The following is a 22,419-nucleotide window of genomic DNA, read 5'->3' on the forward strand; positions in this document are numbered from 1 at the left end:
ACACTGAAGTCATTAAAACATCCACATAATTAACGTGCTACTATTCTGAAATAAATATTTAAGTAAACATTTTGATAATTTATTGCATAATATGCTTTGAACTACATGGTTAATATTTTCAGTTTGTTTACAGGGAGCACTGTAGCCCAGCAGAGGTCATCTCAATTCAGTTTACTGGCCATTTCCATTGATATCAAATCCAAATCAGTTAAGCTAAGTTTCAAATGACCAGTTTTGGTTTGAATGTTTGACCTAAACTTTATTAATATTGATAGATAACACTAATAACAATCCCAGTAGTAAGCTTGGATCATTAAATAGTGGATGTCTTGGCTGTACTCATTTCAAATAATCATATAAACCCTGACTTGCAATTTGATCTCAGCAACAAATGCTGTAATATATGTTATTCAACAATCTTTAATTAAAAGTAGTTGCCTTGTCTAGGTTCCAACTTGATTATTTACAGTTTTTACAGCGGACTCTTTTTTGTTAGTTTTTTTGTTTTTACAGATCTGCAAGCATTAGCCATTTTCAAGCCTTTTATGAGTGCAAGCCCCTGCACTGTGGATGGTGGCTGTCTTTACGTTAACAGTCGTGCAATAATAATCTTTCAAGAGGTATTGTGCATTATTTTTGAGTGTGAACGAGTGAATGACATATTAAAATATGTTGAAAAATTAAAGTTAAGCGTTTCTGTGTTTTGTTCCTGCTTTTTGAACTAACTGTTGGAAATTTTTACCGCTATCGCAAAAGCCTCAGTTGACATTACCTATCAAAGTACTAGTCAGCTTTTCTCTGTTTATTGACCAAGAAAAACAAGGCAGTTCACACCAAACGACTTACATTATCAGTTGCAGTTCAAACAGAGACAGATGGGTATGGAACACTAAACGGATAAGGGAGCTGTCATGTGCAGCCTAATGAGTCAGGCGACCAACATCATCTACTGAATTAAGACTCCTGGGACCTAACTCAAAGTTCATTTAGAGTAAACGATAAAAAAAAAATGGAATAGTCAGTCTTTCAATATTCTCTCTTGTTATTAAAGTAACGGTGTTGGAGATTTTATTGAGCTGTTCTGGGTATGCAAAAGATCTGGAAAATTAAGGCAAGATGTATTTTATGAATTTTTTTCAAGTAAAACTATACTACGATCCACACCAGTAAATTTAAAGTTTTCCTGTATACCAATAGAGATTTTTGAGTGACCTAGTCAAAGTCAATGACTTTGAACAAGGTATTCATGTCTTCAACCCTCAAAGATGAAAGAGTGATTCAAATTATTTGAGACTTTTAAACATTTCAGACAAAAAAAAATGTCTAGGGGAACATGAATTAAAGTGAATGCAAAATGTTGGGCAAAATTCAGATCTGAAATAAATTTTTAGCTACATGTTTGTATTTTTGGAATATTTTTCAAACTGTTTTCGGTTAGAATATTTACTGTTTGTGTGATCCTTATGGCTTGAGTTTTATAAAACTTGATTAATATGATGGAAATTCAGTTCAATTAAATCTGTACGCAATATTCTTGCAATGAAAGCACACTTCTTCCAACCACAAATGCGTTAAGTTTCTTGATTTTTCTGAACTGGTTTCCAGTGTGCACGTGCGGTTACGTCAGAACAGGAGATGCACGAGAGGCGGGGCCAAGTTAAAAAGGGGCGGGGGGTTCGTGGGAAATCAGTGACAGCCATTCAGAACTCCAAATAAGAAGCAGGGAGCGGAACTCCCCCAGTGTCCATCATTTCACTACCACATCCAGCAGTGGCCCCTCGGCGACAAGCAGGCAGAGAAAAAAAAAAAAAAAACCTCCAAAGATGGCTCCGATCTGCATCAAAACTGTGCTAATCAGTGAAAGCGTTGACCCTCGCTGCAGGGCGATCTTGGAAGAAAACGGCATCCGTGTCACTGAAAAGCAGAGTATGAAAAAGGAGGAATTAATCGCAGAGATCAAGGTTGGTGTTGCCATCGTGTAGTTTCCTTGCTCGGTGTTTCAAGAAGCGTAAACCTGCTGCCTGTTTGCGGAGGAAAAGTTGCATCAGCTGGAAACGTGCTGCACTTTTCTTGGGAAAAACACACAAAAAAACAAACAAAGCGGAGATAATCTGTTTTAATAATTAACTGGGATGTATCGCTGGCAAACGCTTTTTTAATACCACATCGAAATGTGCAAAGTGACTTCAGCTTAGTTCCGGCCATTGTGAATCTGATGCAACTCATCCCTGAGTTCCCATCACTCCCACATGCTACAGTGGCACTTGTTATCAGATCCACGTTGAGACGAACGTGCACGGGCATTTATTCCAAGTTTTAGAAGAACATTTAAAGTGGATTATGCCCCAGTAGTGAATTTTCCTAAATGCACTCCAGTGTTCAGGCCCGGGACACTTGGATCCTTGGGTCAAGTGTTAGCTATGGACACCATTAAGCCACCCTCTCTATTGCTATTAATATTTATCAAGTTGATTGGTAAAATTTTTACTGTTATTTATGGATTTAAAAAAACATTTCTTTTAAAGCTATCTTTTGGGATTATTTAATTTATAATTTGATTTGAGCTAATTAGTGTTTACACTACTGTTAAAAAAGTAGCTTTTTGTTTACAATTGCAGGTTACAGTGTCAACATTTTGTATTGCTATAATAAAAAATTTACTTGCCCAGATTATTTTTAAGTAATATCCACCCTCACTACTTTAGTTGAATGTAAAAAATTACTTTAGAATTTTTGGTAATAGCAATTGATTTACCTGAAGAAAGGGGAAAAGAAATGTCTTAACTAATCTTTTGAAGTACCTGTATAGCAGAGCGCCACCTATTTGCTTAGTTTTCTCCTCACACATATTATATATTTTAAATGTATTATAGCCAACAGTGCTGATATATTATGCATCCTTTGTGGAATTAGCTTGAAACTTCATGTGCATGATTTAGTCTATTTATATGACTGCCAACATAAATTCAGCAATAACTCTGTGCTTTGCTTCACACTTTAGGACTACGATGGCCTTGTCGTTAGATCTGCGACCAAGGTGACAGCGGACGTTATAAATGCTGCTGATAATCTCAAAATTATTGGGAGAGCTGGGACCGGTGTGGACAATGTGGATGTTGATGCTGCCACCAAAAAGGGCGTAATTGTCATGAAGTAAGTGTGCAGCTTAAGGCAAACGTTCTGTGCGCTGCGCCACGCGGTTTAACCCACCGTCCATTTTATTTCACTTCCAGCACACCAAGTGGCAACACCATCAGTGCCGCCGAGCTGACCTGTGCCCTGCTGATGAGCCTCTCAAGGCAAGAGGTTTTTGTAAAACATAAAATAAATAAACAAACGTAGCCTAATATCTATTCATCTGTCTAATGTCCTTTCTATGGTCTCTAGAAATGTGCCTCAAGCTACGATGTCGATGAAACAAGGCAACTGGGATCGCAAAAAGGTACGTGGAAATTTCCATCTGCGACAAGTTTGGATTTGGCACGTACGGCAGTTTAAGTTGCGTGGCTGGCTCCATTGTTCATTCAGTTGTCGGTAATCAAATGCGACAGCTGGTTCTGCTCTGTTCATATTTAGGGTCTTTGTCTTCACTTCTACAGTTCATGGGTGCAGAGCTGTACGGCAAAGTGCTCGGGATTGTCGGGCTGGGACGAATAGGAAAGGAGGTTGCCACAAGAATGCAAGCATTTGGCATGACGGTGAGTCAAGACAGTCGAACATGATGAGACTTGTGGGATTATAACACTTATACAAATATTACAAGGCTGTTTTTTTTTTGTTTTTTTCTTTTTTGCTTCACACTAGACGATCGGCTATGATCCGATCACTCCGCCTGAGGTGTCGGCGAGCTGGGGGGTGGAGCAGATGTCTCTGGAGCAGCTCTGGCCACAGTGTGACTACATCACTGTCCACACTCCTCTGATGCCCTCCACAGTTGGTGAGCTTCACTGTCCTCATAGAGGATGACGGGTACAACAACGATATGCAGACTAATGCCATGTTGTGTTCTATTTTTAAGGTCTGCTCAACGATGACACATTTGGAAAGTGCAAGAAAGGAGTGAAGGTCGTGAACTGTGCAAGAGGAGGCATCATCGATGAAGAGGCTCTTCTCAGAGCTTTGGAGTCTGGACAGTGTGGAGGAGCTGGACTCGATGTTTTTATTGAGGTGAAATCTAAGCCACTTATGTCTCTGGAATCGACAAAGTTTCTCTGTAGTTTCTGAAGCAATTTTGTTTTTACTAGAGATGCTTAGAGAAATCAGCTAGTGACTGGATTTTGCTGATTTCCTGCTTTAATTGTTCCCAATCTGTGGGTGGCAGGTCAAAAACAATAAATCATTTATAGAGAATGCAAAAATGTAATTTATACTCCAACTTCAAAATTGATTGGAAAAAACAAGCTTAAGCCAATTTTTCTTCACTGTGTACATTTTTCATACATGAGGGCCATGATGTGGCATCAGCTCGGATCCTAAAATAAAGAATTAATGACTCTCAACTGAAATGATGGAATAAAATTAACTGTATGCTGTTAATGAAGTAAAAATTGGTATCAGAAAGTCAACATTTTAAGACACTGTAGTTTAAAAATTGGCTGAAAACTCTGATCCAGTTCTTATTGTTCTGAGTTTGTTGGCTGCAGGAGCCGCCTAAGAACCGTTCTCTGGTGAACCATCCTAATGTCATCAGCTGCCCTCACCTTGGAGCCAGCACCAAGGAGGCTCAGGCCCGCTGCGGCGAGGATATCGCCCTGCAGATTGTGGACATGGTGAACGGCAAGAACCTGGTCGGAGCAGTAAGCGCCACTCGAATGTCCCATGTCTTTTTTTAATTAACTTTTTTTAAAGCATCTATATTCTTTGCAAAACAACAAAAAAGCTTAAGAAAACAGGAGTAACTACAATGTGTTTGCCTACAAAAGCAAGGTGGACTGCAGTGCCTCGCTTTAGCTAAAGGATTCATATGCTGTTAAACTCAAAAATATTCATGCATTTGTTGAATTTAGGACAGTCGTTTTACCTTTCCAAACAAGCTTCCTCTTTGTTCTGTCGGGTGTGTGGAAGTTCCTGTCCTAATACGCTGACGTACCCCAGAAGTGAAACATTTAGCATCTGAGTATCTACTGACACATTTCCCCTTTCTAGACTTGAACCCAGATGCAACTGGTAAACAACCTTCAGGAAATGCTCCTGAATTTGAGATAAATCTTACTATAATGATCCTGTGTGCTATAGCAGTACATGCAAGTATAAAACAAACAAACAAAAAAAATTGTTTTCTTTTAAAACTGTACATTTTTGTCCTTTTTGTGCAGGTAAATGCTCAGGTTTTAGCCTGCACGTTTTCCCAGGAGTCTCAGCAGCTGATCAGACTCGGAGAAGCTGTCGGAGCTGTGCTTCACTCCTGCAATGCCTCTGGGAAACCGTTCAGTCATGCTCACATCATCACTCAAGGTCAAATTACTAACTGGTCTAGCCTGTTCTTAAAAGTAGAACTAATTCCTGAAAGTGTAAAATTACAAAAGGCTTCTCTTTTACCTCCCTCTAGTGGTCTAACCATGAAACAAGACAGTGTTTGATACTTAAAGAACATAATTGTCTCATATTTACAGTTGGGTAGAGATCTGGTGAAAGGCATTCCTTCCTTTCAAGTTCTCTTAACATCATAAACTGTTATCTGAAATTCAGGGTCAGGGGACTCCATGAAATCCTGTGGGGGGTATTTTACCTCAGCGGTACTTGTGGGACTTCTGAATCATGAACCTGGATGTAGTGCTAATCTCATCAACGTCCAGAGCCTCGCCAAGGAGAGTGGAATAGCGGTAGGAAGTTAACTTATGATAATAAATCCCACATGGCAAATACTTAAATACTTTTCAATTCATGTGGCTTGTACTTTCAGGTGAATCAGAGCCACTGTGCTTCTGAGGAGGCAGGAGTGTGTAAGGTGGAGGTTGTGGCGGACGGCCGCAGCTACAAAGCGAGCGGATCGGTTCAAGGAGGCGTTCCCGTCCTGCTGGAGCTGAGCGGCAGCGTCTTCAGGCAGCCCGTCTCTCTGACTGGAAATCTGCTGTTTCTCCAGGCCTCTGCCGACCCGCAGCTGCTGCCCTCTGTGGCTGGTAAGAAGACAGACGACTGAGTCCAAATTCACCTAGTGCTGCACTTTAAAAGCGGCATGGTTACTTATGCAGAGTTGTGTGCTGGAAGAGGGGTTGCTTTGTAGATTGCACTTACTATTAAATGTGCGGTTAAGACATAAATCTGCCTGGTGACGCAGTGGAAACCGTCTGAAATCGGTTTAAATGTTACCAAACAAGTTTCAGTTCAATGAAAATTTATCAGTCATCATCGTCCTACTATTTTTGCATTGTTTGTTGAACGATCTAAAAAATTAAACCACCATTATTTTAGGCTTTTGGGTTTTTGATGGTTTTTCAAACATTTCTTTGGACTCTGCTCTTTCACAGATTTTGATAGAAAATCTGTAAAAGAAAAGTGGATCAGTTGGAAATGGCCAGGTTAGGAACAAGCAACTGCTGAATACCACCTGAGCATCAATTTAGGGGAGTTTTGAAAGATTCAATTTTATGTTTATTGTATTTTGTAGCAAAAACATCGACTCATTCTTAGAAATTTGAACCTTTTTCTGCCTGTTCATTAGAAACAAAAGTAGCATTGAAACCAAGGATTGTTAAGCTCAGAATTATTCATACCCCTAAAGGGTTTAGACTTAAAGTAATCTTTTAACACTGGGAACCTGTTTCTTCTGAATGGAAAAGATATAATTATGTCAAGATAAATACTACAGTGTGCAATGCAGCACCTATAAAAAGTATTCACACACATGGATGTTTTATTGCTTTTACAAATCAATCAAGATCAACAAAACGTGGCTTTTATTGACAAAAGAATGTTTGTTACAGTGAAAAATGATTTCTACAAATTAACAATTAAACAAAAATATTTAACATAAACTAAGTGACTGGATAAATATTCATGTGGATGCACCGATGACTGCAATCACTGCATTAGTCGTCTGTGTGGATTGCACTTCTTCACTCCAAAATGAGAGAAGTTCTGGGAATAAGTGTTGTTAAGATCAGTATGAAACTCCAAACTGTTTTCTCTCCCTCTGGTTTCATCACATTTAATTAGGATTGAAGATTGCAATTATGATTTCTAAATTGTAGTGTTCTTTGTTCCTTAAATTCACACCCACGTTTGCTTTCCAATTGTTCTGTTTAGGAGCGTTGGCCTCGGAGGGAGTGCAGATTGAGTCTTTCAGCGCTCCTGTGGACCACACTGGGGACGTGTGGTATTGCGTCGGGGTGTCGTCCCTCCTGCAAGATCTCAACGTCTTGAAGCCTTTGGTTAAGAATGTAGCACAGCTCAGTATTTAAACAGAAACTGAGCCAGAATAACATTTAGTCTGTGAAGAACCCCAGCCTTCTCAAGAGGGCTGAATATAAATAACCTTTCTTTGTTTGTGTTTACAGCTAGCGGCTTGTTCAGTGGTTGCACGCGTTAACCTTTAAAAGTATTTTTATAACATTCCAGTGTTTTTGTTTATTGAATTTGTTGAAGTAAAACCCAAATAAAACGTCTGGCATGAAGTGTTGACTCTGATGATTTACTCATTAAAATGGGGTTTATCGCAAACCAGGACGAAAAATTTAATTTAAACAAACCAAATCATTATATATATATATATATATATATATATATATATATATATATATATATATATATATATATATATATATATATATATATATATATATATATATATATATATATATATAAACTTTGTAGAAAATAAATAGCATTTATAATCTATTGATAACTGATTTTCTAGTTCAGTTAATATTGTTAAATATTATACAAAATTCAGTTTTAGTACAATTACAGAATGTATAGTTAGTCAGTTTAAGAGATAAAACCCGTAAAAATAAATAAATAAAAAATATTCCCACATTTTCACCACTTGCGTCAGAGCCCATAATGCTTGTTATAAAGCATATTGGGTCATAATTTACTGAAGTCCAAAGGGTAAATAAATATTTTTGTCTAATCCCGTGTGAAAATTTGTCCTGCAGGGAACACAGAGCATTATTGTCCCCCTAATCCACGTCTGGATTAGGTTAAAGCCTCCGTCGCACTGGAATACCACATTCAGATTACCATGGTAACGGGAAGACTTGGTGGGGTAAATCATGAATGGGCCACGCAGATCACTGTCGTTTTAAAAGGCGCTGCTCGTTTGTGTCTGATTTGTATTCTGCGCGTGGATCTCCGTCTGCGTGGTTGCTGCTAATGCGCGGTCCGTGAGCGCGTCACGAGACCGTGGGCCGGGGTTATATTTAGGCTCTCAGAGGAAAATAACGGCGCAGGGTCCTCCGAGTGCCGGACTGGCTTTGTCAAAGACCTGGACACTAGAGCGCAGAAAGGAGGAGGAGGGGGTGGCTCTCGCTACTGCTGCTGCTGCACACAAATACCAAAATAGGATCGAGCTGTCTGCGACAGTCCTAAGCTAAATTGAGACTCGTGTTTTGGAGAGGAGCGCTTAGAGGAGCGTCGGTGGGGAACAAACACCCATGGAAATATATAAGGTACGCACATGTTCACTGTATTTTAAGTATGAAAAATGTTACATTAAATTGCTTGCCATGTCTTATTACATTTCTTCTTTTCTCTCTCTCTCTCTCTCTCTCTAGATATAATGTCTCATAAAAACGAGATCTACACATATGACTTCTGTGACGGGGAGCATCCTACGGAGCTCCTGGAGGCTTTCAGGCATTTCTACATCCGCGGCCTGTTCACCGACGTGACCCTGCAGTGTGGCGAGTCCGGTCAGGTGTTCCACTGCCACAGAGCGCTGCTGGCGGCCCGCAGCTCCTATTTCAAAGTCATGTTCACGGCCGACATGAGGGAGAGGTCCGACAGCGTCATCAAGCTGAGCGGCGTGGACTGCGCTGTGCTGGGCGCCCTGCTGGACTACGTCTACACGGCCCGGGTGCGCGTCACCGAGAGCAACGTGCAGAGCCTGCTGGAGGCTGCGGACCTCCTGCAGTTCAGCAGGGTCAAGCAGGCCTGCGAGGAGTTCCTCATCCGCCTCCTGGACGTGGACAACTGCCTGGGCATGCACACCTTTGCTGAGCTCCATCAGTGCCCCAGGCTGGAGAGGGAGGCCCGCAGAGTGATGCTGAGCAGGTTCCCGGAGCTCATGGAGCAGGAGGAGTTCCTGGAGTTGGACCGTGAGAAGATCAGGTCTGTTCTGGCGGATCAGAGCCTCACAGTGCAGGGAGATGAGGCGCTGATAGATGGTGTGGTCAGGTGGGTGTCCCATGACTTGGATAGTCGGGTTCACTGCGTGTCAGACCTGCTCCACTCTATCCACCTGAGCCTGGATGACATTTACTTCAACACTTCCTTGGAGGTGCACAGGCAATATCTATCAAAAAACGACGGGAAGTTAAAATCCGTGATTGTTCAGGCGATGAGGTCAAATGGCAAGGAGATCCCTCCGAGCAGAAAAATTTCCCCCAGTATGTACATCATTGGAGGATACTATTGGCACCCTCTGTGTGAAGTGCACATCTGGGATCCCGTCAGCAATACGTGGGTGCAGGGGAAAGACATGCCCGACCCCGGAAGAGAGAGCTACAGCGTCAGCCTGCTTGGTGCAAACATCTATGTGACTGGTGGATACAGGACTAACACCGTTGAAGCCCTGGACACTGTTTCAGTTTATAACTGTGACTATGACGAATGGACAGAGGGTTGTCCCATGATTACTGCCAGGTACTATCACTGCTCAGTGGCTCTACATGGCTGTGTTTACACCATCGGAGGCTACAGAGGAGGGGCTCCAGAGCAAGAGACTGAATTTTATGATCCTTTGAAAAAGAGATGGTTTTCAGTGGCCAAAATGATCCAAGGTACAACAACTTAATGGGAAGAAAAACTCAAATGCATTGCATTTAATTTAGATTACTCTCTATTAAAGATAAAATAATAATAATAATAAAATACTGCTGACCTTGAATGCAAATGTTGGACATTTGTATGGAAGATCAAATATAACATGATATGAAGTATGCACTTTAAAACACAAGTTACTTGATACCTGGAAATATTTGCTGTTTGACCCTGAAGGTATGACTATGGTAAAAAAAAAAGAAAAAAAAAGACAACCAACCCCAAGCTTGTAATTGTCAAGTATTGCAAGATATTCTCAACTACATTTATGGCTGGACAAAGGTATTGTTTATTCTGCATTGTCTTCCTGCTGGAAGGTAAACCTGTCATATCTTCTATGGGCAGCTTCCAACTATACCCATGTGTCACACTAGTTATAGTTGATGTGTAGTGTTAGTTTTCTGCCACACGTTGTGCTTTGAATGATGGCCAGGGCACATCATCTTCATGCCTGAAGGTGTTCATCCGGATGTCTGATCTTATGGCAAAACTGTAAACTGGACATTCAGTCCTTGCCCAGTCTTTCAGTTTAGGTAAAATATACATTTCTTTGCAGCTGTGCGATGTTCACTTACATTTTCAGACTAGAACGCGCGCAATATTGTTTAGCACTGCTTTAAACTTCCTAAATTTATCCCTGACCTTACATGTTCCTTCATCTTCATGATGCTCTCTGTTGATCACCTTCCCAGAGCAACTGCTCTTTTGCTACAATGAAATTACACACAAGTGAAATCTATTATCCCATTTGGTTGACATCCTAGTACTTTGCACTGGAATTTATTTTGGGGTATCAGAGTAAGGGGGGCTGTCTACAAACCACACCGAACCTTTTATCGCTAAATCCTATGAAAATAATGTTTCACTTTCCTTCCTCTTTGCAATTAAGTAATGTTTTGTCTTGGTCTATTTCATAAAATCCCCATAACAAACACTGAAATTTGTGATTGCAATGTGACAACATGACTTACAGCTGGACATCTAACTCTCACAAAGCCCCATGTTTACCTCAGAATCTTTTAGAGAAAACTCAACATTGATCCATCCAGAAAAATCAATGAACACAAACTTCAGTCTACAACTTTTTAAGCAGGCATCAGATCAGGTGATCCTTATCATCCCTGTTTTCTTTTCAAGGTGTAGGAAATGCCACTGCATGCGTAATGGGAGAAAAAATTTACGTTACTGGAGGCCATTATGGGTACAGAGGAAGCTGCACCTACGAGAAAGTCCAAGTCTACAGACCAGACGTCAACGAATGGAGCATCGTAACACTAAGTCCACATCCAGGTAAGGGTAGTCGAAGGGGACAGAAAAGGAGCATTGATTTGATGTGTTGGAGCTGATTACTTGTGTTTGTACCTTCTGTTTCCAGAGTATGGCCTTTGCTCTGTGTCTCTCCACAACAAGCTGTATTTGGTCGGCGGACAGACGACCGTTGCCGATTGTTACGACACAGAGAGCGACGAATGGCGGCCCATATCAGTGATGAAGGAGAGGAGGATGGAATGTGGGGCTGTGGTGATAAGTGGGTGTATTTATGTAACAGGGGGGTACTCCTACTCGAAGGGAACGTACTTACAGAGCATTGAGAAATATGACCCTGAGCTGGACTCTTGGGAGATAGTAGGGACCCTGCCCAGCCCCACCAGGTCACATGGTTGCGTATGTGTTCATAGCGTCCATTGACGTTTTTCACACACACACACACGCACACATGCACACGCACACACACACACACACACATATATATATATATATATATATATATATATATATATATATATATATATATATATATATATATATATATATATTTTTTTTTTTTTTTAACAAAATAGATGGAATTGTCTATTCACAACATTCACTAGAGTTTGAAAAGTCTGTGGATGACAAAATGATCTGTTAACCTGTTCACGGTACATTTGCCAAAGTGATATATGAAAATCTCAGGGGTCTCTCAATGAGTGTTGTAGTTCTCTTTTAACACTTCTTGAAAGGTTTTAATTCATTTTTAAGTGTTTCAGAAGTTTAGACAGAAATCCATTTTTAATAGCAGGACTGGACCTCCTCTGTAATTTAACAAAATAAATTACTTCACTCTCTTGAACTACTCTTGAACTCTGTTTGGACGAGTGATTTCCGATAAATATTCAGCACATTTCTCCTTAACACACCACCCTCCATGCACAAGAGGACACCTTCTTTTGTTTATTTTTTGTTTTTCATTTTCAGTTGTTTCATTATAGGTTTACTGATTTTTTGGGGGATCTCTTTCAATCAGGCTTAAAGTAGTTAAAAATAAGCATCAACAAATGGAAAAGTAAGAACCTTGGTAACAGAAAATAAAGAAATTTCACACCCACTTCCTCGTTTCCATTGACCATTTCTAATGTAACGAGATCAAAATACCTATTTGCAAATATATTCTCATCCAAAATAATTGATGTTCTTTTCATATTAACAATTGCATTTCTGGTAATCTGAAAGATAAGGAGACAAATAAGAGGACCAGAACCATTGCAGTGTTGGCATAGAATGATCATCAATAGGTATTTTTACTCCAGGGCTCAGTTTTACATTCAGAAATGATTGCATATATTGTAAGCTACTTCTAACACAATTGCAAAAGACGTATTTTAGCAGTATTTTTCTAGTTTATCTTTTTATTTTGATTTATGAATTTATTTCAAACAGTTTAAAAAAACAACAAACAAGTATCCAGAAAAAAACAACATGCATACACAACTGAGAACATAACAATAAGCTTAACACCATTTGTTTGAAACGGATTAGGAATAAGTGACAATTGATTTAATTCTGTCATTAATTTCAATTTAAAGAAATACATATCATTTACTAACTCAGTAATGATCAGAAATGTGTAATTGAAAGAATATTAAGTAGAACTGATTGGTTTTCCAAGTCATCACTTTCATGCTTGAAACAGGGGAAATGCTGCAATGTCAACAAATCAATGCAAGTGATCGGACTTCCTCGAATAGATTTCTACCACTGGTCTTAAAAAAACAACTTACTTTGACTGTTTGGTGTAATAAATGTGTGTGCTATTAGGTTTGAATCTGACTACATGAATATATTGTTCTGGACTAGACTGGATTGCTTTTAAATATATTTAGATTAAATTGGATTCAATATAAATAGATGTGAATTAGACCTGTTTGCCTTGTGAATTATCTTGACATAACATTTGTTGTGAGTTGATACATTTAATTGAACTGAATTATTTTCTTACCTCACCTGTTATATTTTTGTATTATTATCAATATCAATTAAACCAACCATTAATTTGTTCATTGAAACTAAAACGCTCGTGAACCTCACTATGCTATGCCGTGCAGTTAGACAATATTACTACACCACCGCCTGCTGGTTTCATGCTGAATTGCAGCATTTTGACCTGGAAAGAAAATGCGATGGCAACGCTTTTTGACCCTTGACACTTTCCGTAACACGCAGTTGAACAACGTGCGTGTAGTGTAGTGAAGACTTTTGGTGCTTTAGAGCTTAAAGTGCGATTTACTTACACTCAACATAACGTAAGTACTTAATTTAATCGTACTGAAAATGCTGTAATGTGCTGCTTGTACTGTCGTTTACTAGCTTATGGATTTTAGGGGGACAGAGGAGGATTTTATAATGTGCGTCGATGAATTGTATGCTGCTTATGGAAGCTTACAGATAGTGAAGCTGTGCTAACTTTACGGACTAAAGTGTCTTTTAACTAAAATTAGCATAACTTTAATGTAAAAATATTCTACTGACTTGGCTGGCTGTGCATTAATGCCTGAAATGTTTGAATATCCAAAGCTGGTGAATAAAAGCTAAGCTAACAGGATGGTTAGCCTCTTCAAGCTATCTGCCTCTGTATAAGCTGTTTTCATATATTAGGCTAAATAGGGTGAGTTGTCCAAGAAATGTTAATCTCCTCCAGTTGTTTTATGGTCCTTTGAGTCAAATAATGTAAACAAAAATGTATTTGCCCAATTCCTAATAAATTTGGCCTTGTACTATGACGTGAGCAATTATTTTCATTTGTACACACTAGCATAGCAGATTTAATGCCTTCAATTTACGGTTTTGGTGATACTCATGCGGATCAAAGCTCTAGATAAACACACAAAATTCTTAAAACAAAGGTTCAGATCTGAATGGTTTAAATAATACATTTAAGTAGAGTTTCTAGAAATGCATCATGTGGAATTTGTATTTAATCTTTAATTTAAAAAGAAAAATCAAAATGTGGAATTCTGTTCAGTTTGTTTATATACCTCCACTTTACAACACATCATCTTATGGTACTTTACAAGATGTTCAGTTCAGCCACACATACGTTCCAATTGATCCTATTATCAAACAGTACAGTAAGCTCAGTTAAGTGTTCAAATTAGTTTAAAATGTTTTCCATTCAAAGAAACTCGGCAGATTCAGATCAGAGTTTAAGACAGAGCAGATACACAAAAAAATGAACTATTCATACAGTTTCAGCTTTCTAATAGTTTGATTTTATATTTTTTACTCTAACCTGTGCAGTTCTCCAAGTTTTATCATATGAGACCTGCACAGTTTGTCATATCCCAATCGTCATTGCAATGTCAGTATTGAGATACTCATAAGGGAAGTGTTGATGGCAACTCAGATCACCAGTACAGTGCTTAACAGTAATGTTACAGTAGTTTGTGTGTTTTTTATATATATATAATGCAGCCCAAATGAGGATCTCCTTCATATATTTGAGGGTCACTAAAGAAAATAAATTTTATACAGTGTGCCCTGTTGTTCAGTCATAAAATACAATGATACTTAATGTACTAAAGCAGTGGTCTGAACCGATCTGTCCCTTGTCCTACACCAGGGGTGTCCAAAGTCGGTCGGCATCCTGCATGTTTTAGTTCTCTTCCTGTTTTTACACACCTGCATCAAATGATGACTCATTAGAAGGCCTAAGCTGAACACTGACTTGCTGAGGAGGTTCTTACAACCACTAGGGAGAGAACTTGGATTACATGGTGAAACTGCCTCACTGGCATGCAGTCGACATTGAGAGAGCTTTGCTAATGAGCTAATATTGAAGCCAGGTGTGCTGAAGCAGTAAAAGCTTCAGGAAGCTGGCCCTGAAGGACTGGAGTTTGAGCCCATGGGACTAAAGGCTTCCTAAACCCCCCCCACCCCCCAAAAAAACCTCTTTCCCAAAATACTAGATTTTTCTATTAAATTGGTTCTCCTTTTCTCAGATTTAAGGATGATGAATTTTAAGCAAGAGAAATTAATATTTTATTAATCCCATTCAGGAGGGGAATTTTGTCTTAATAGCACCAATGGCATAAAGATCACCATATATTATGGAACATAACATGTTTTTTTTTTTAAGCTGGGGGAAAAGCTTTATTGTATTGAAATATTGCCTAACAATGAAGGGAAGTAACAAGGGGGACATCACTTGAACATTTGCATGTTCTCAAAGAATTGATGAGCTATGCGAAACAACAGATTTAACATCATACATCACCACAAAATGGCTGATTTTCTGTATTACTGATTTCTGCAGAGAAGGATGGCTGAAAACCAAGGAGAGATGTCTCCCATTGAGATGAAAGTGGCTCGTCAAGTAGAGGTAATTCTGACTTATATATATATGATGATGATGATGGCGGCTGGGTGATGCTGGAGACCATGCTTAAATTCAACAGGTATATATATATATATATATATATATATAAAACATGTCTTATTTTCACCTAGTATTACTTTGGGGATCACAACCTTCCAAGAGACAAGTTTCTGAAGGAGCAGCTGCAGCTTGATGATGGCTGGGTGATGCTGGAGACCATGCTTAAATTCAACAGGTTTGTTTGATTTCTCTTTACCTTTTGAAACTCTAACTTCATATACATATCAGCTAACCCTTTTTTAATCAAATAACATTTGTGTGAGTCGAGGATTGTTTTAAAAAACGCAAGTTACATCCAGTGGTTTAGAAATTCAACCCCAGCAAATCAATAAATACCACAGAGGGAATGATATGAAGTCATGGTGCTTTGGGGTTGCATTGGGTTTCATATTACTGTGTTCTTCATATTCCTTTCGAATATTGAATAAATACAACATCACCGAGCCTCAGATGCATGGTGCTGAATTGAAATACTGACGTTTGAAGAGATTTAAAAGAAAATAAAAAGTCACAAGGCATGTCCACCAAAATCTACAATCATTTTTTTTTGTTTCTTTCATAGTTGGCTCTTTGTAGAAATGTAGTGGCAAAATCTCGGTTCAGACCTGGTATTTCCATTCATTTGAAGTGTTCTCATTATGACTGGGTGGCCATAATACAGAATAGAATAGAAATATCCTTTAACGTTGCACAGTGTTGAAAGCCAGGTGTACCAGGAGTAAGTCATGGGTAAATCGGAGAATGCAAATTTGTAGTAAGGTAAACATATTGGAGAGAGTTCTGTGGTCAGGACTGAAACAGCCTCACAATTTGGCAAAATCCTACTAGCTAAAATTGGTAATTGGACTACCTTGCTGACAATATTTAGATTACTTTAATTGCATTGTTGCGTTGTACAACTTTTACCTGTCTGAACAATTTTAACACCATTTCTTCACCTTGTCCTCTTTCAGACTGAAAGCTTTAACTACAGAGAGCAGCGTTGTCGTTTCAGCACTCCAGAAATCAAAGTCTGGCCTCTTGGAGATCAGTGAGGACAAGACAAAAATAAGGAGGTCCCCAGATAAACCCTTACCAGAGCAGAATGATGAATACAAAGACGCAGTGAAACACAGATCTGTGTACATTGTAAGTTTCATACACATTTGTTTGTTATATTCAAGATACTGGTGCCATCTGCTTCAGATAAACAATTTTTTTTTCACTCATCTAGAAAACACAATTTACTTTAGCAGCCTGTTGTCAGTGTTGTAAATCCAGAGGGTTCCTACCCTTTGTTATTGTTTCTGTATTTCTGCAGATTTGAAGTCTGCCTACCATATCTTAAATTTGCAATAAATATAAATAACTGAGAGCTTATGGAAAATTGTGTTTGAAAAAGTCTGGAAAATTTAGAAAATATCCAGGATTGCCATCAGGCAACAACTTTTGAATTTGATTCAGGTTAGGTCATCCATGGCTCATTGTGTGAATTTGTTTGTTTTTTCCTTGAGCGTTTCATTTTATTTTAAAAACGTAACGACCTGAATATTCTAATACGGTAATTTTTTTATTCCTAGCATTATTGTTAATGCTGCTTTTTCTTTTACAGAAAGGTTTTCCTCTCGAAACAACTCTGGATGAGGTTCAAGAGTGGCTGAACGAGAAAGGCAGCATAGAGAGCATTCAGATGAGAAAAAACGTCCATCGGCAGTTCAAGGTAGAAGAAAAGCATCACTTACTAGTTTTAGTCGTTAAAAGGTCAGAAGATTTTAAATATTTATTTCATTCGTGTCTTTTGCAGGGATCCGTGTTCATCTGCTTTGAAACGGAGGAATCGGCGAAACAGTTCCTGGAACGGACGGATGTAAAAACATTTAAAGACAACGAGATGCTCGTCTTGTCCAGGTGAGCTCGGCTGCTTCTCGTGAACAGACTGGTGCCACAATAGCATTGTTGTGAACATAAAACTGTGATGAGTTCATAACCTATTATAACAAATGAAAATTATTTTCTTGCTTTGGATAGAAAGAAAGGAGAAAGGAGTCTAATTTCACCAGTATTTTTATTTGATTTTTTTGCAATTTTGATTCTCTTATAGAAACTTTGTCTTTTACATGCTTTAGTTATTTCCTTGTTTCGGCATGACAAATGTTGAAAGCAAATTTCATACTTTCCAAGATATAGGAAGCTGGATAAAACACCACATAATGTCCTGTTTATAATATCCTTGGATTGTTTTTTCAGGGAAGCCTACCATGCAAAGAAAGCAGAAGAAAGGAAAAACTACAAAGCAGAGACGAAAGCTAAAGCAAAGCAGTGAGTTGGCAGGACGTGGCCTTTTCTATCAGAAACATTGTTGAAAATATCTGATCCACCTTCTTATCTAAACATTTTATAGAGAGAAACAGCAGCAGCAGAAAAATGCGGAGGAAAAAGAAATGGTAAGGTTTCTTAACCATGTGCTCACAAAGCTTCATTTCTGCTTTTGGATCGTTTTTATTGAGATTGTAATTATGATTTGCAGGGTTTGCTTCTGGATGAGCAGACTGGATGTTTGTTGAAGTTTTCTGGAGAGCTCAGAGATGTTTCAAGAGAGGACTTCCATGCCGCGTTCTCTGGGCACGGAAAGATAAAGTGGGTTGACTTCACAAGAGGAGCCAAGGAGGTATGTTGTCTGCAAGGATTCCTATATAGTCTGCAAAAGTACAGTTTTATTTCCCCATTATTCAGGTGTGGAACATTATGGAAAAAGCAAAGAACATGGGAAATATGTCCTTTCAGACATTCTCTTACTTTGTCCTTTAATTTCTTCTTTTTATCTGTCCCTTCTTTCCTTTCTTATGTCGGTCATTTCTTCACTTTGCCCTCGTCTGTAATCCTTATTTCCTGACATCGGTCCATCATTCCTTTATCTACCTTTCCTGTTTCTTCATTCCTTATGTCCACGTGTCCTTATCTGGCCTCCTTTTCTTTCGTGTTTCCTAAATTTCCTTACTTCCAACTGCTGTTGAAATTTTTACCATACAAGACTCTGAAGTTAAGTCTGAAAAGTGAATTTTTACAGAAAAAAAATGTGAACAGGAGAGCAGTGGAAGACTTGATTTTAATTTTGTTATTGCTCACATAAAGGGTACGCTTCTGTTTGATGGGAACGCAAAAGAAGCCTTTGAGAAAGCCAAAGAGGCAAACGAAGGGGAACTGAAAATGAAGGGCAGCAGCGTTACATGGCAGGTACTGGAGGGAGACGAAGAGAAAGAGATGCTGAAGAAGATCATCGAAGCCCAACAGGAATCGTACAATCGATCAAAAGGCAGAGGTACGTTTTTGTCTCCTGGCATCACATTCTTGCGCAATAGTAGCAGAGATGTTGTTAAGTGCTGATAGGTTGGGTCTGGTTGAAACAGGTGGGAGAGGAAGATCCGGCGGCAGAGGAAGAGGAGGCCGAAGGGGAAGAGGTGGCAGAGATCAAAGCAGGACTCAGTTCCAGGGAAAGAAAACGAAATTCGATAGTGATAACGAGGACGACGACGAGGGTGCAGAAGGTAAGTGTAAATATTGATACAACATACAGGAGCCCAAAATGCCATTATATTCTCTGTGACACTTTAAAACAAAGTTGTGAAGTGGAAAGAGAATGCATACTTTAAAAACAAATATTTAAAGTATGCATTTACACACTGCGCGATTATCTTCCTTGTGAAAGAACCCGGTTGAGAGGTTAAATTGATGGTCCATAATAGTTGTGTGAACGAACACCAACTGCTCTATTTAGACTCAAGACGACCTACGCCAAATACCCAACCAGGAATAAAGGTTCCTAGCCCTTAGTGCTCCCACTGCTCTTTATCTCTTCATCTGTATTCATGCTGCTGTTGAAAATCCCTGGGATTTCCAGAGAGCAACTGGACTCAGTTTAATAAAAGCAACACATTTTATTTTTAAGTTAAATTTCTGTATGTAGATTTTTCTTTCCAATTAACAATTGTGCTACATTGTGTTGATCTGTCACATAAAATCCCAATAAAACACACAAAAATACAAAACGTAATAGATTATAAATGCGTTACATGGCATTACATATTCTCAGCAGCAGCGTCCTCATTCTCAAACATGTACAGATGATTCAATGTGTCCTGTTTTTCTTGCAGCCCCAAAGAGAGAGCTTGAAGACGCCGACGGTCCTCCAGCGAAAGTTCCCAAAACTGAAAACGGCTCGTAATGTGGAGACGACATCCAGAGTTTTTTTCTTTAGCAAACACATTTATTACAAACGGTGAAAAATGCAGAGGCAACTTAGAACCCATTCCAGTAAAAAAAATATTCAGGTTTTGGAGAATCGTAGAAAGTCCACCTGGATGTCAACCTGAAGAAACATTTGGAAAACCTGGAGTCAGTTTTCAGCCTTTTATTTTTTGCCTCTCATTTGTATGTTTTCTTTTCTCATCGGAAGGTGTTTTAATTTTAGCACAATCAATGTAAACTTGACTGTCTCATTTCATGAGCGATATCTAGAATTTGTGTGCCATTGGTTTTGTTTCTTTTATTTTGTAGATTTACTCCATTGACTGATGCAAATGTGTCATGATTTTTTTTTTAAGTTTGCATATTCCAGTAGCAAATGAAATGTTTATAAAATAAACAAAATAAAGTTTTGCTTTGAATCTGAAGTGCATGATATTGCGTACTGTTAATGAACTTACCGACTTCTTCTTGTGGAAGCGGTAGGAAGCTGGCAAATCGTACCTCAGTTCTATGAACAAAGAACACAATTAGGATTTAATATTCCTTTGATTAAAAAGGATTGAATTGTCTCACTAACCTGCTAAGACTTCCATCTTCACTCCCCAGTCATTAGCCTTCTTTTGTATGTGCTGTAATCACATACAGTCAAGCATGTTGGCATCACATTAGACGAGTTCAAATATTCAATTCAAACTTAAATGGATCTCTAAACCGGGATTAAAATCAAATCTGCTTTTGTCACATCCATCGTATCCTTGTTCAACACTGGAGAGTGTATATTTAGTGTGATTTGACTTTTAAAATAGTGTGACTTCAGATGAGACTGGTCTGAAGAGAGCTTTAAAGATATTACATTTAAGTTATGGAATAGCAGAAACCCTAGTAATATAAAATCTTCACAATCAAATTTGTGCATTTTTAATTTCTACACAATTATAAATGCTTACTGACTAAAGGAAGAAAACTTGGAGGCAATGGTAATGTAGATGGGTAATAAATGAAGGAAGATTAGAATAAAATAGTGAAGCATCAGTATAAATTTGCTGAGGGGTGAACTGAGCTGGAGCTTACCTCTCGTGTTGATGTTTTATGAAGTGAGTAAACAGCCGTCTTTGACATGGTTAAAGCAGCGCTGAGGAACTTCATATCCATCCCTTGAATAAACAGTAAAAACTAAATACTTTTAACATGAACTCACCTATAGCAGATTTATACAGAACATGCAGCCAAAATACAGTATTTTAAAAATCCTTATTGAACTCGTGCGATACAAGCAAACTATGGATGCCTTTGTCAATGTTGTTGCTGGTAAAGTTTGCCTTCCTGAATGCTAAAAAATGCTTTAAGTGGTTAAGTAATCCTTTCCAGACTGATTATTTGTAGTTAATTACAGTTCATGATGTAAGGATGAAGGTGATTAGTTTTTGCATATGTAACCAGGGATGTTTAGAGTTTTTCTTTCCACATTGGATTTGATCATTAGTAGAAAACATCTTTTTGTATTTACTTTAGTTATCTTTGTGTGATATTAACGTTTTTGATCATCTGTAGTGTGCAAATGAAAAAGGAAATCAAGTAGTTATCCCAGCATCACCCCGTTACAATCAATTTTTAATTAATAGAACCAAATTACCAGTAACTTCTTTGTCGAGTTAAACTCACCTTGGTTGTGTTTTGTACCAAACGGTGGATTCATTATAACAGTGTCAAACTTTTGGCCATAAGCCTCAGCTTCCAGGTGACATAAATCACACTGGAGCAGATCCACGTTAGAGAGTTCAAATTCTTCTGCATTCCTTCTGAATATCTCTAGTGCGTCCTCGTCGATTTCAAAACCTACGCACAACCTGTTTGGAACAAAAAACATCAGCAAGCCGCTCAACAAGAAGGACTGTCACACGGCGATCTTTCTCTCACCCCGCGTCCAGCAAGGCAGCGCCGATGCTGAGGACTCCGCAGCCACAGCCGAGATCCGCCACCAGTTTACCCTCAATGTCGTCAAACGTGTTGTGAATCGTGTAAAGCATGCATGCTGTGGGGACAAAGGGAAACAATATAATTTTTTTTTTTTTTTTTCATATTCAGTCTGCTCAGATGCTCACCAACTCACCTGCAATGTGAGGGCTGGTTGGATACTGCTCCAAGAGGATTTTTGGCTCCTCAAATGTGTCTACCTGCTGCAGGCAGCTTTCCAACTCCTTCAGCTTCATTTCGCGATACTGCGACTTTTCCACAGCAATGTAGAAGCACCGAGAGAAAACATTAATTCAAATAGTTCTGAATTACAGACAGCAAAAGTAAGCTTTTAAGGTAACCCGCATGTTCATCCTGGAGCACATCAAACAAAACAAACCCGAGTGCTTCTTCTTCTTCTAATTAATCCAGTTTTGATACAACATTGCGCTCTGCAGCCCTCTACGGGTGAAAAATACAACTGCAGGCTGATTTCTCTGCTTTTGCTCTGGTTTTCTTCTGATATTTTCTGGCGCATTGCAGGTCAACTACAAGACGCCTTACCGCCA

At 38.8% G+C, this 22,419-nt stretch overlaps 4 protein-coding genes across 4 annotated transcripts; 3 read left to right on the forward strand and 1 right to left on the reverse strand.

The window, feature by feature from the left end:
• The first annotated feature begins 1,632 nt into the window (after positions 1 to 1,632).
• Positions 1,633 to 7,613, forward strand: phgdh (phosphoglycerate dehydrogenase). Its single transcript, XM_014996137.2, has 12 exons — positions 1,633 to 1,961; positions 3,002 to 3,153; positions 3,234 to 3,299; positions 3,388 to 3,442; positions 3,600 to 3,698; positions 3,805 to 3,937; positions 4,019 to 4,167; positions 4,644 to 4,796; positions 5,316 to 5,454; positions 5,689 to 5,822; positions 5,903 to 6,119; positions 7,246 to 7,613. Exons 1-12 carry the CDS (start codon positions 1,824 to 1,826, stop codon positions 7,398 to 7,400), a joined length of 1,590 nt encoding a protein of 529 aa, XP_014851623.2. The 5' UTR covers positions 1,633 to 1,823; the 3' UTR covers positions 7,401 to 7,613.
• Positions 7,614 to 8,303: 690 nt separating this feature from the next.
• klhl23 (kelch-like family member 23) lies at positions 8,304 to 11,690 on the forward strand. The gene is made up of 3 exons (XM_088003970.1): positions 8,304 to 9,941; positions 11,119 to 11,271; positions 11,357 to 11,690. The coding sequence occupies exons 1-3, from the start codon at positions 8,720 to 8,722 to the stop codon at positions 11,668 to 11,670; spliced, it is 1,689 nt and encodes a 562-aa protein (XP_087860096.1). The 5' UTR covers positions 8,304 to 8,719; the 3' UTR covers positions 11,671 to 11,690.
• A 1,734-nt stretch (positions 11,691 to 13,424) lies between these two features.
• Positions 13,425 to 20,322, forward strand: ssb (small RNA binding exonuclease protection factor La). Its single transcript, XM_014996147.2, has 12 exons — positions 13,425 to 13,541; positions 15,551 to 15,616; positions 15,745 to 15,848; positions 16,627 to 16,801; positions 17,265 to 17,372; positions 17,457 to 17,560; positions 17,900 to 17,971; positions 18,054 to 18,096; positions 18,180 to 18,320; positions 18,785 to 18,971; positions 19,060 to 19,197; positions 19,804 to 20,322. The coding sequence occupies exons 2-12, from the start codon at positions 15,557 to 15,559 to the stop codon at positions 19,872 to 19,874; spliced, it is 1,203 nt and encodes a 400-aa protein (XP_014851633.2). The 5' UTR covers positions 13,425 to 13,541; positions 15,551 to 15,556; the 3' UTR covers positions 19,875 to 20,322.
• mettl5 (methyltransferase 5, N6-adenosine) lies at positions 19,568 to 22,294 on the reverse strand. Its single transcript, XM_014996169.2, has 7 exons — positions 22,008 to 22,294; positions 21,815 to 21,929; positions 21,560 to 21,744; positions 20,969 to 21,051; positions 20,475 to 20,526; positions 20,356 to 20,405; positions 19,568 to 20,018 (listed from the first exon to the last, which is right to left on the reverse strand). The coding sequence occupies exons 1-7, from the start codon at positions 22,105 to 22,107 to the stop codon at positions 19,977 to 19,979; spliced, it is 627 nt and encodes a 208-aa protein (XP_014851655.2). The 5' UTR covers positions 22,108 to 22,294; the 3' UTR covers positions 19,568 to 19,976.
• Positions 22,295 to 22,419: the final 125 nt, after the last annotated feature.

This window comes from Poecilia mexicana, unplaced genomic scaffold (assembly GCF_051168715.1).
Source record: "Poecilia mexicana isolate PSO_F unplaced genomic scaffold, ASM5116871v1 scaffold_2, whole genome shotgun sequence".
NCBI lineage: Eukaryota > Metazoa > Chordata > Actinopteri > Cyprinodontiformes > Poeciliidae > Poecilia > Poecilia mexicana.

Coding starts and splice junctions, on each gene's coding strand:
- phgdh (XM_014996137.2), top strand. CDS start 1,824: ATGGCTCCGATCTGCATCAAAACTGTGCTAATCAGTGAAAGCGTTGAC. Junction 1,962..3,001: donor AATTAATCGCAGAGATCAAG/GTTGGTGTTGCC, acceptor TTCACACTTTAG/GACTACGATGGCCTTGTCGT. Junction 4,168..4,643: donor GACTCGATGTTTTTATTGAG/GTGAAATCTAAG, acceptor TGTTGGCTGCAG/GAGCCGCCTAAGAACCGTTC.
- klhl23 (XM_088003970.1), top strand. CDS start 8,720: ATGTCTCATAAAAACGAGATCTACACATATGACTTCTGTGACGGGGAG. Junction 9,942..11,118: donor AGTGGCCAAAATGATCCAAG/GTACAACAACTT, acceptor TTTCTTTTCAAG/GTGTAGGAAATGCCACTGCA. Junction 11,272..11,356: donor AACACTAAGTCCACATCCAG/GTAAGGGTAGTC, acceptor TTCTGTTTCCAG/AGTATGGCCTTTGCTCTGTG.
- ssb (XM_014996147.2), top strand. CDS start 15,557: ATGGCTGAAAACCAAGGAGAGATGTCTCCCATTGAGATGAAAGTGGCT. Junction 15,849..16,626: donor ACCATGCTTAAATTCAACAG/GTTTGTTTGATT, acceptor GTCCTCTTTCAG/ACTGAAAGCTTTAACTACAG. Junction 18,321..18,784: donor TCACAAGAGGAGCCAAGGAG/GTATGTTGTCTG, acceptor GCTCACATAAAG/GGTACGCTTCTGTTTGATGG.
- mettl5 (XM_014996169.2), bottom strand. CDS start 22,107: ATGAAGCTGAAGGAGTTGGAAAGCTGCCTGCAGCAGGTAGACACATTT. Junction 21,052..21,559: donor TGGTACAAAACACAACCAAG/GTGAGTTTAACT, acceptor TGTTTATTCAAG/GGATGGATATGAAGTTCCTC. Junction 20,527..20,968: donor ATAAAACATCAACACGAGAG/GTAAGCTCCAGC, acceptor ATGTGATTACAG/CACATACAAAAGAAGGCTAA.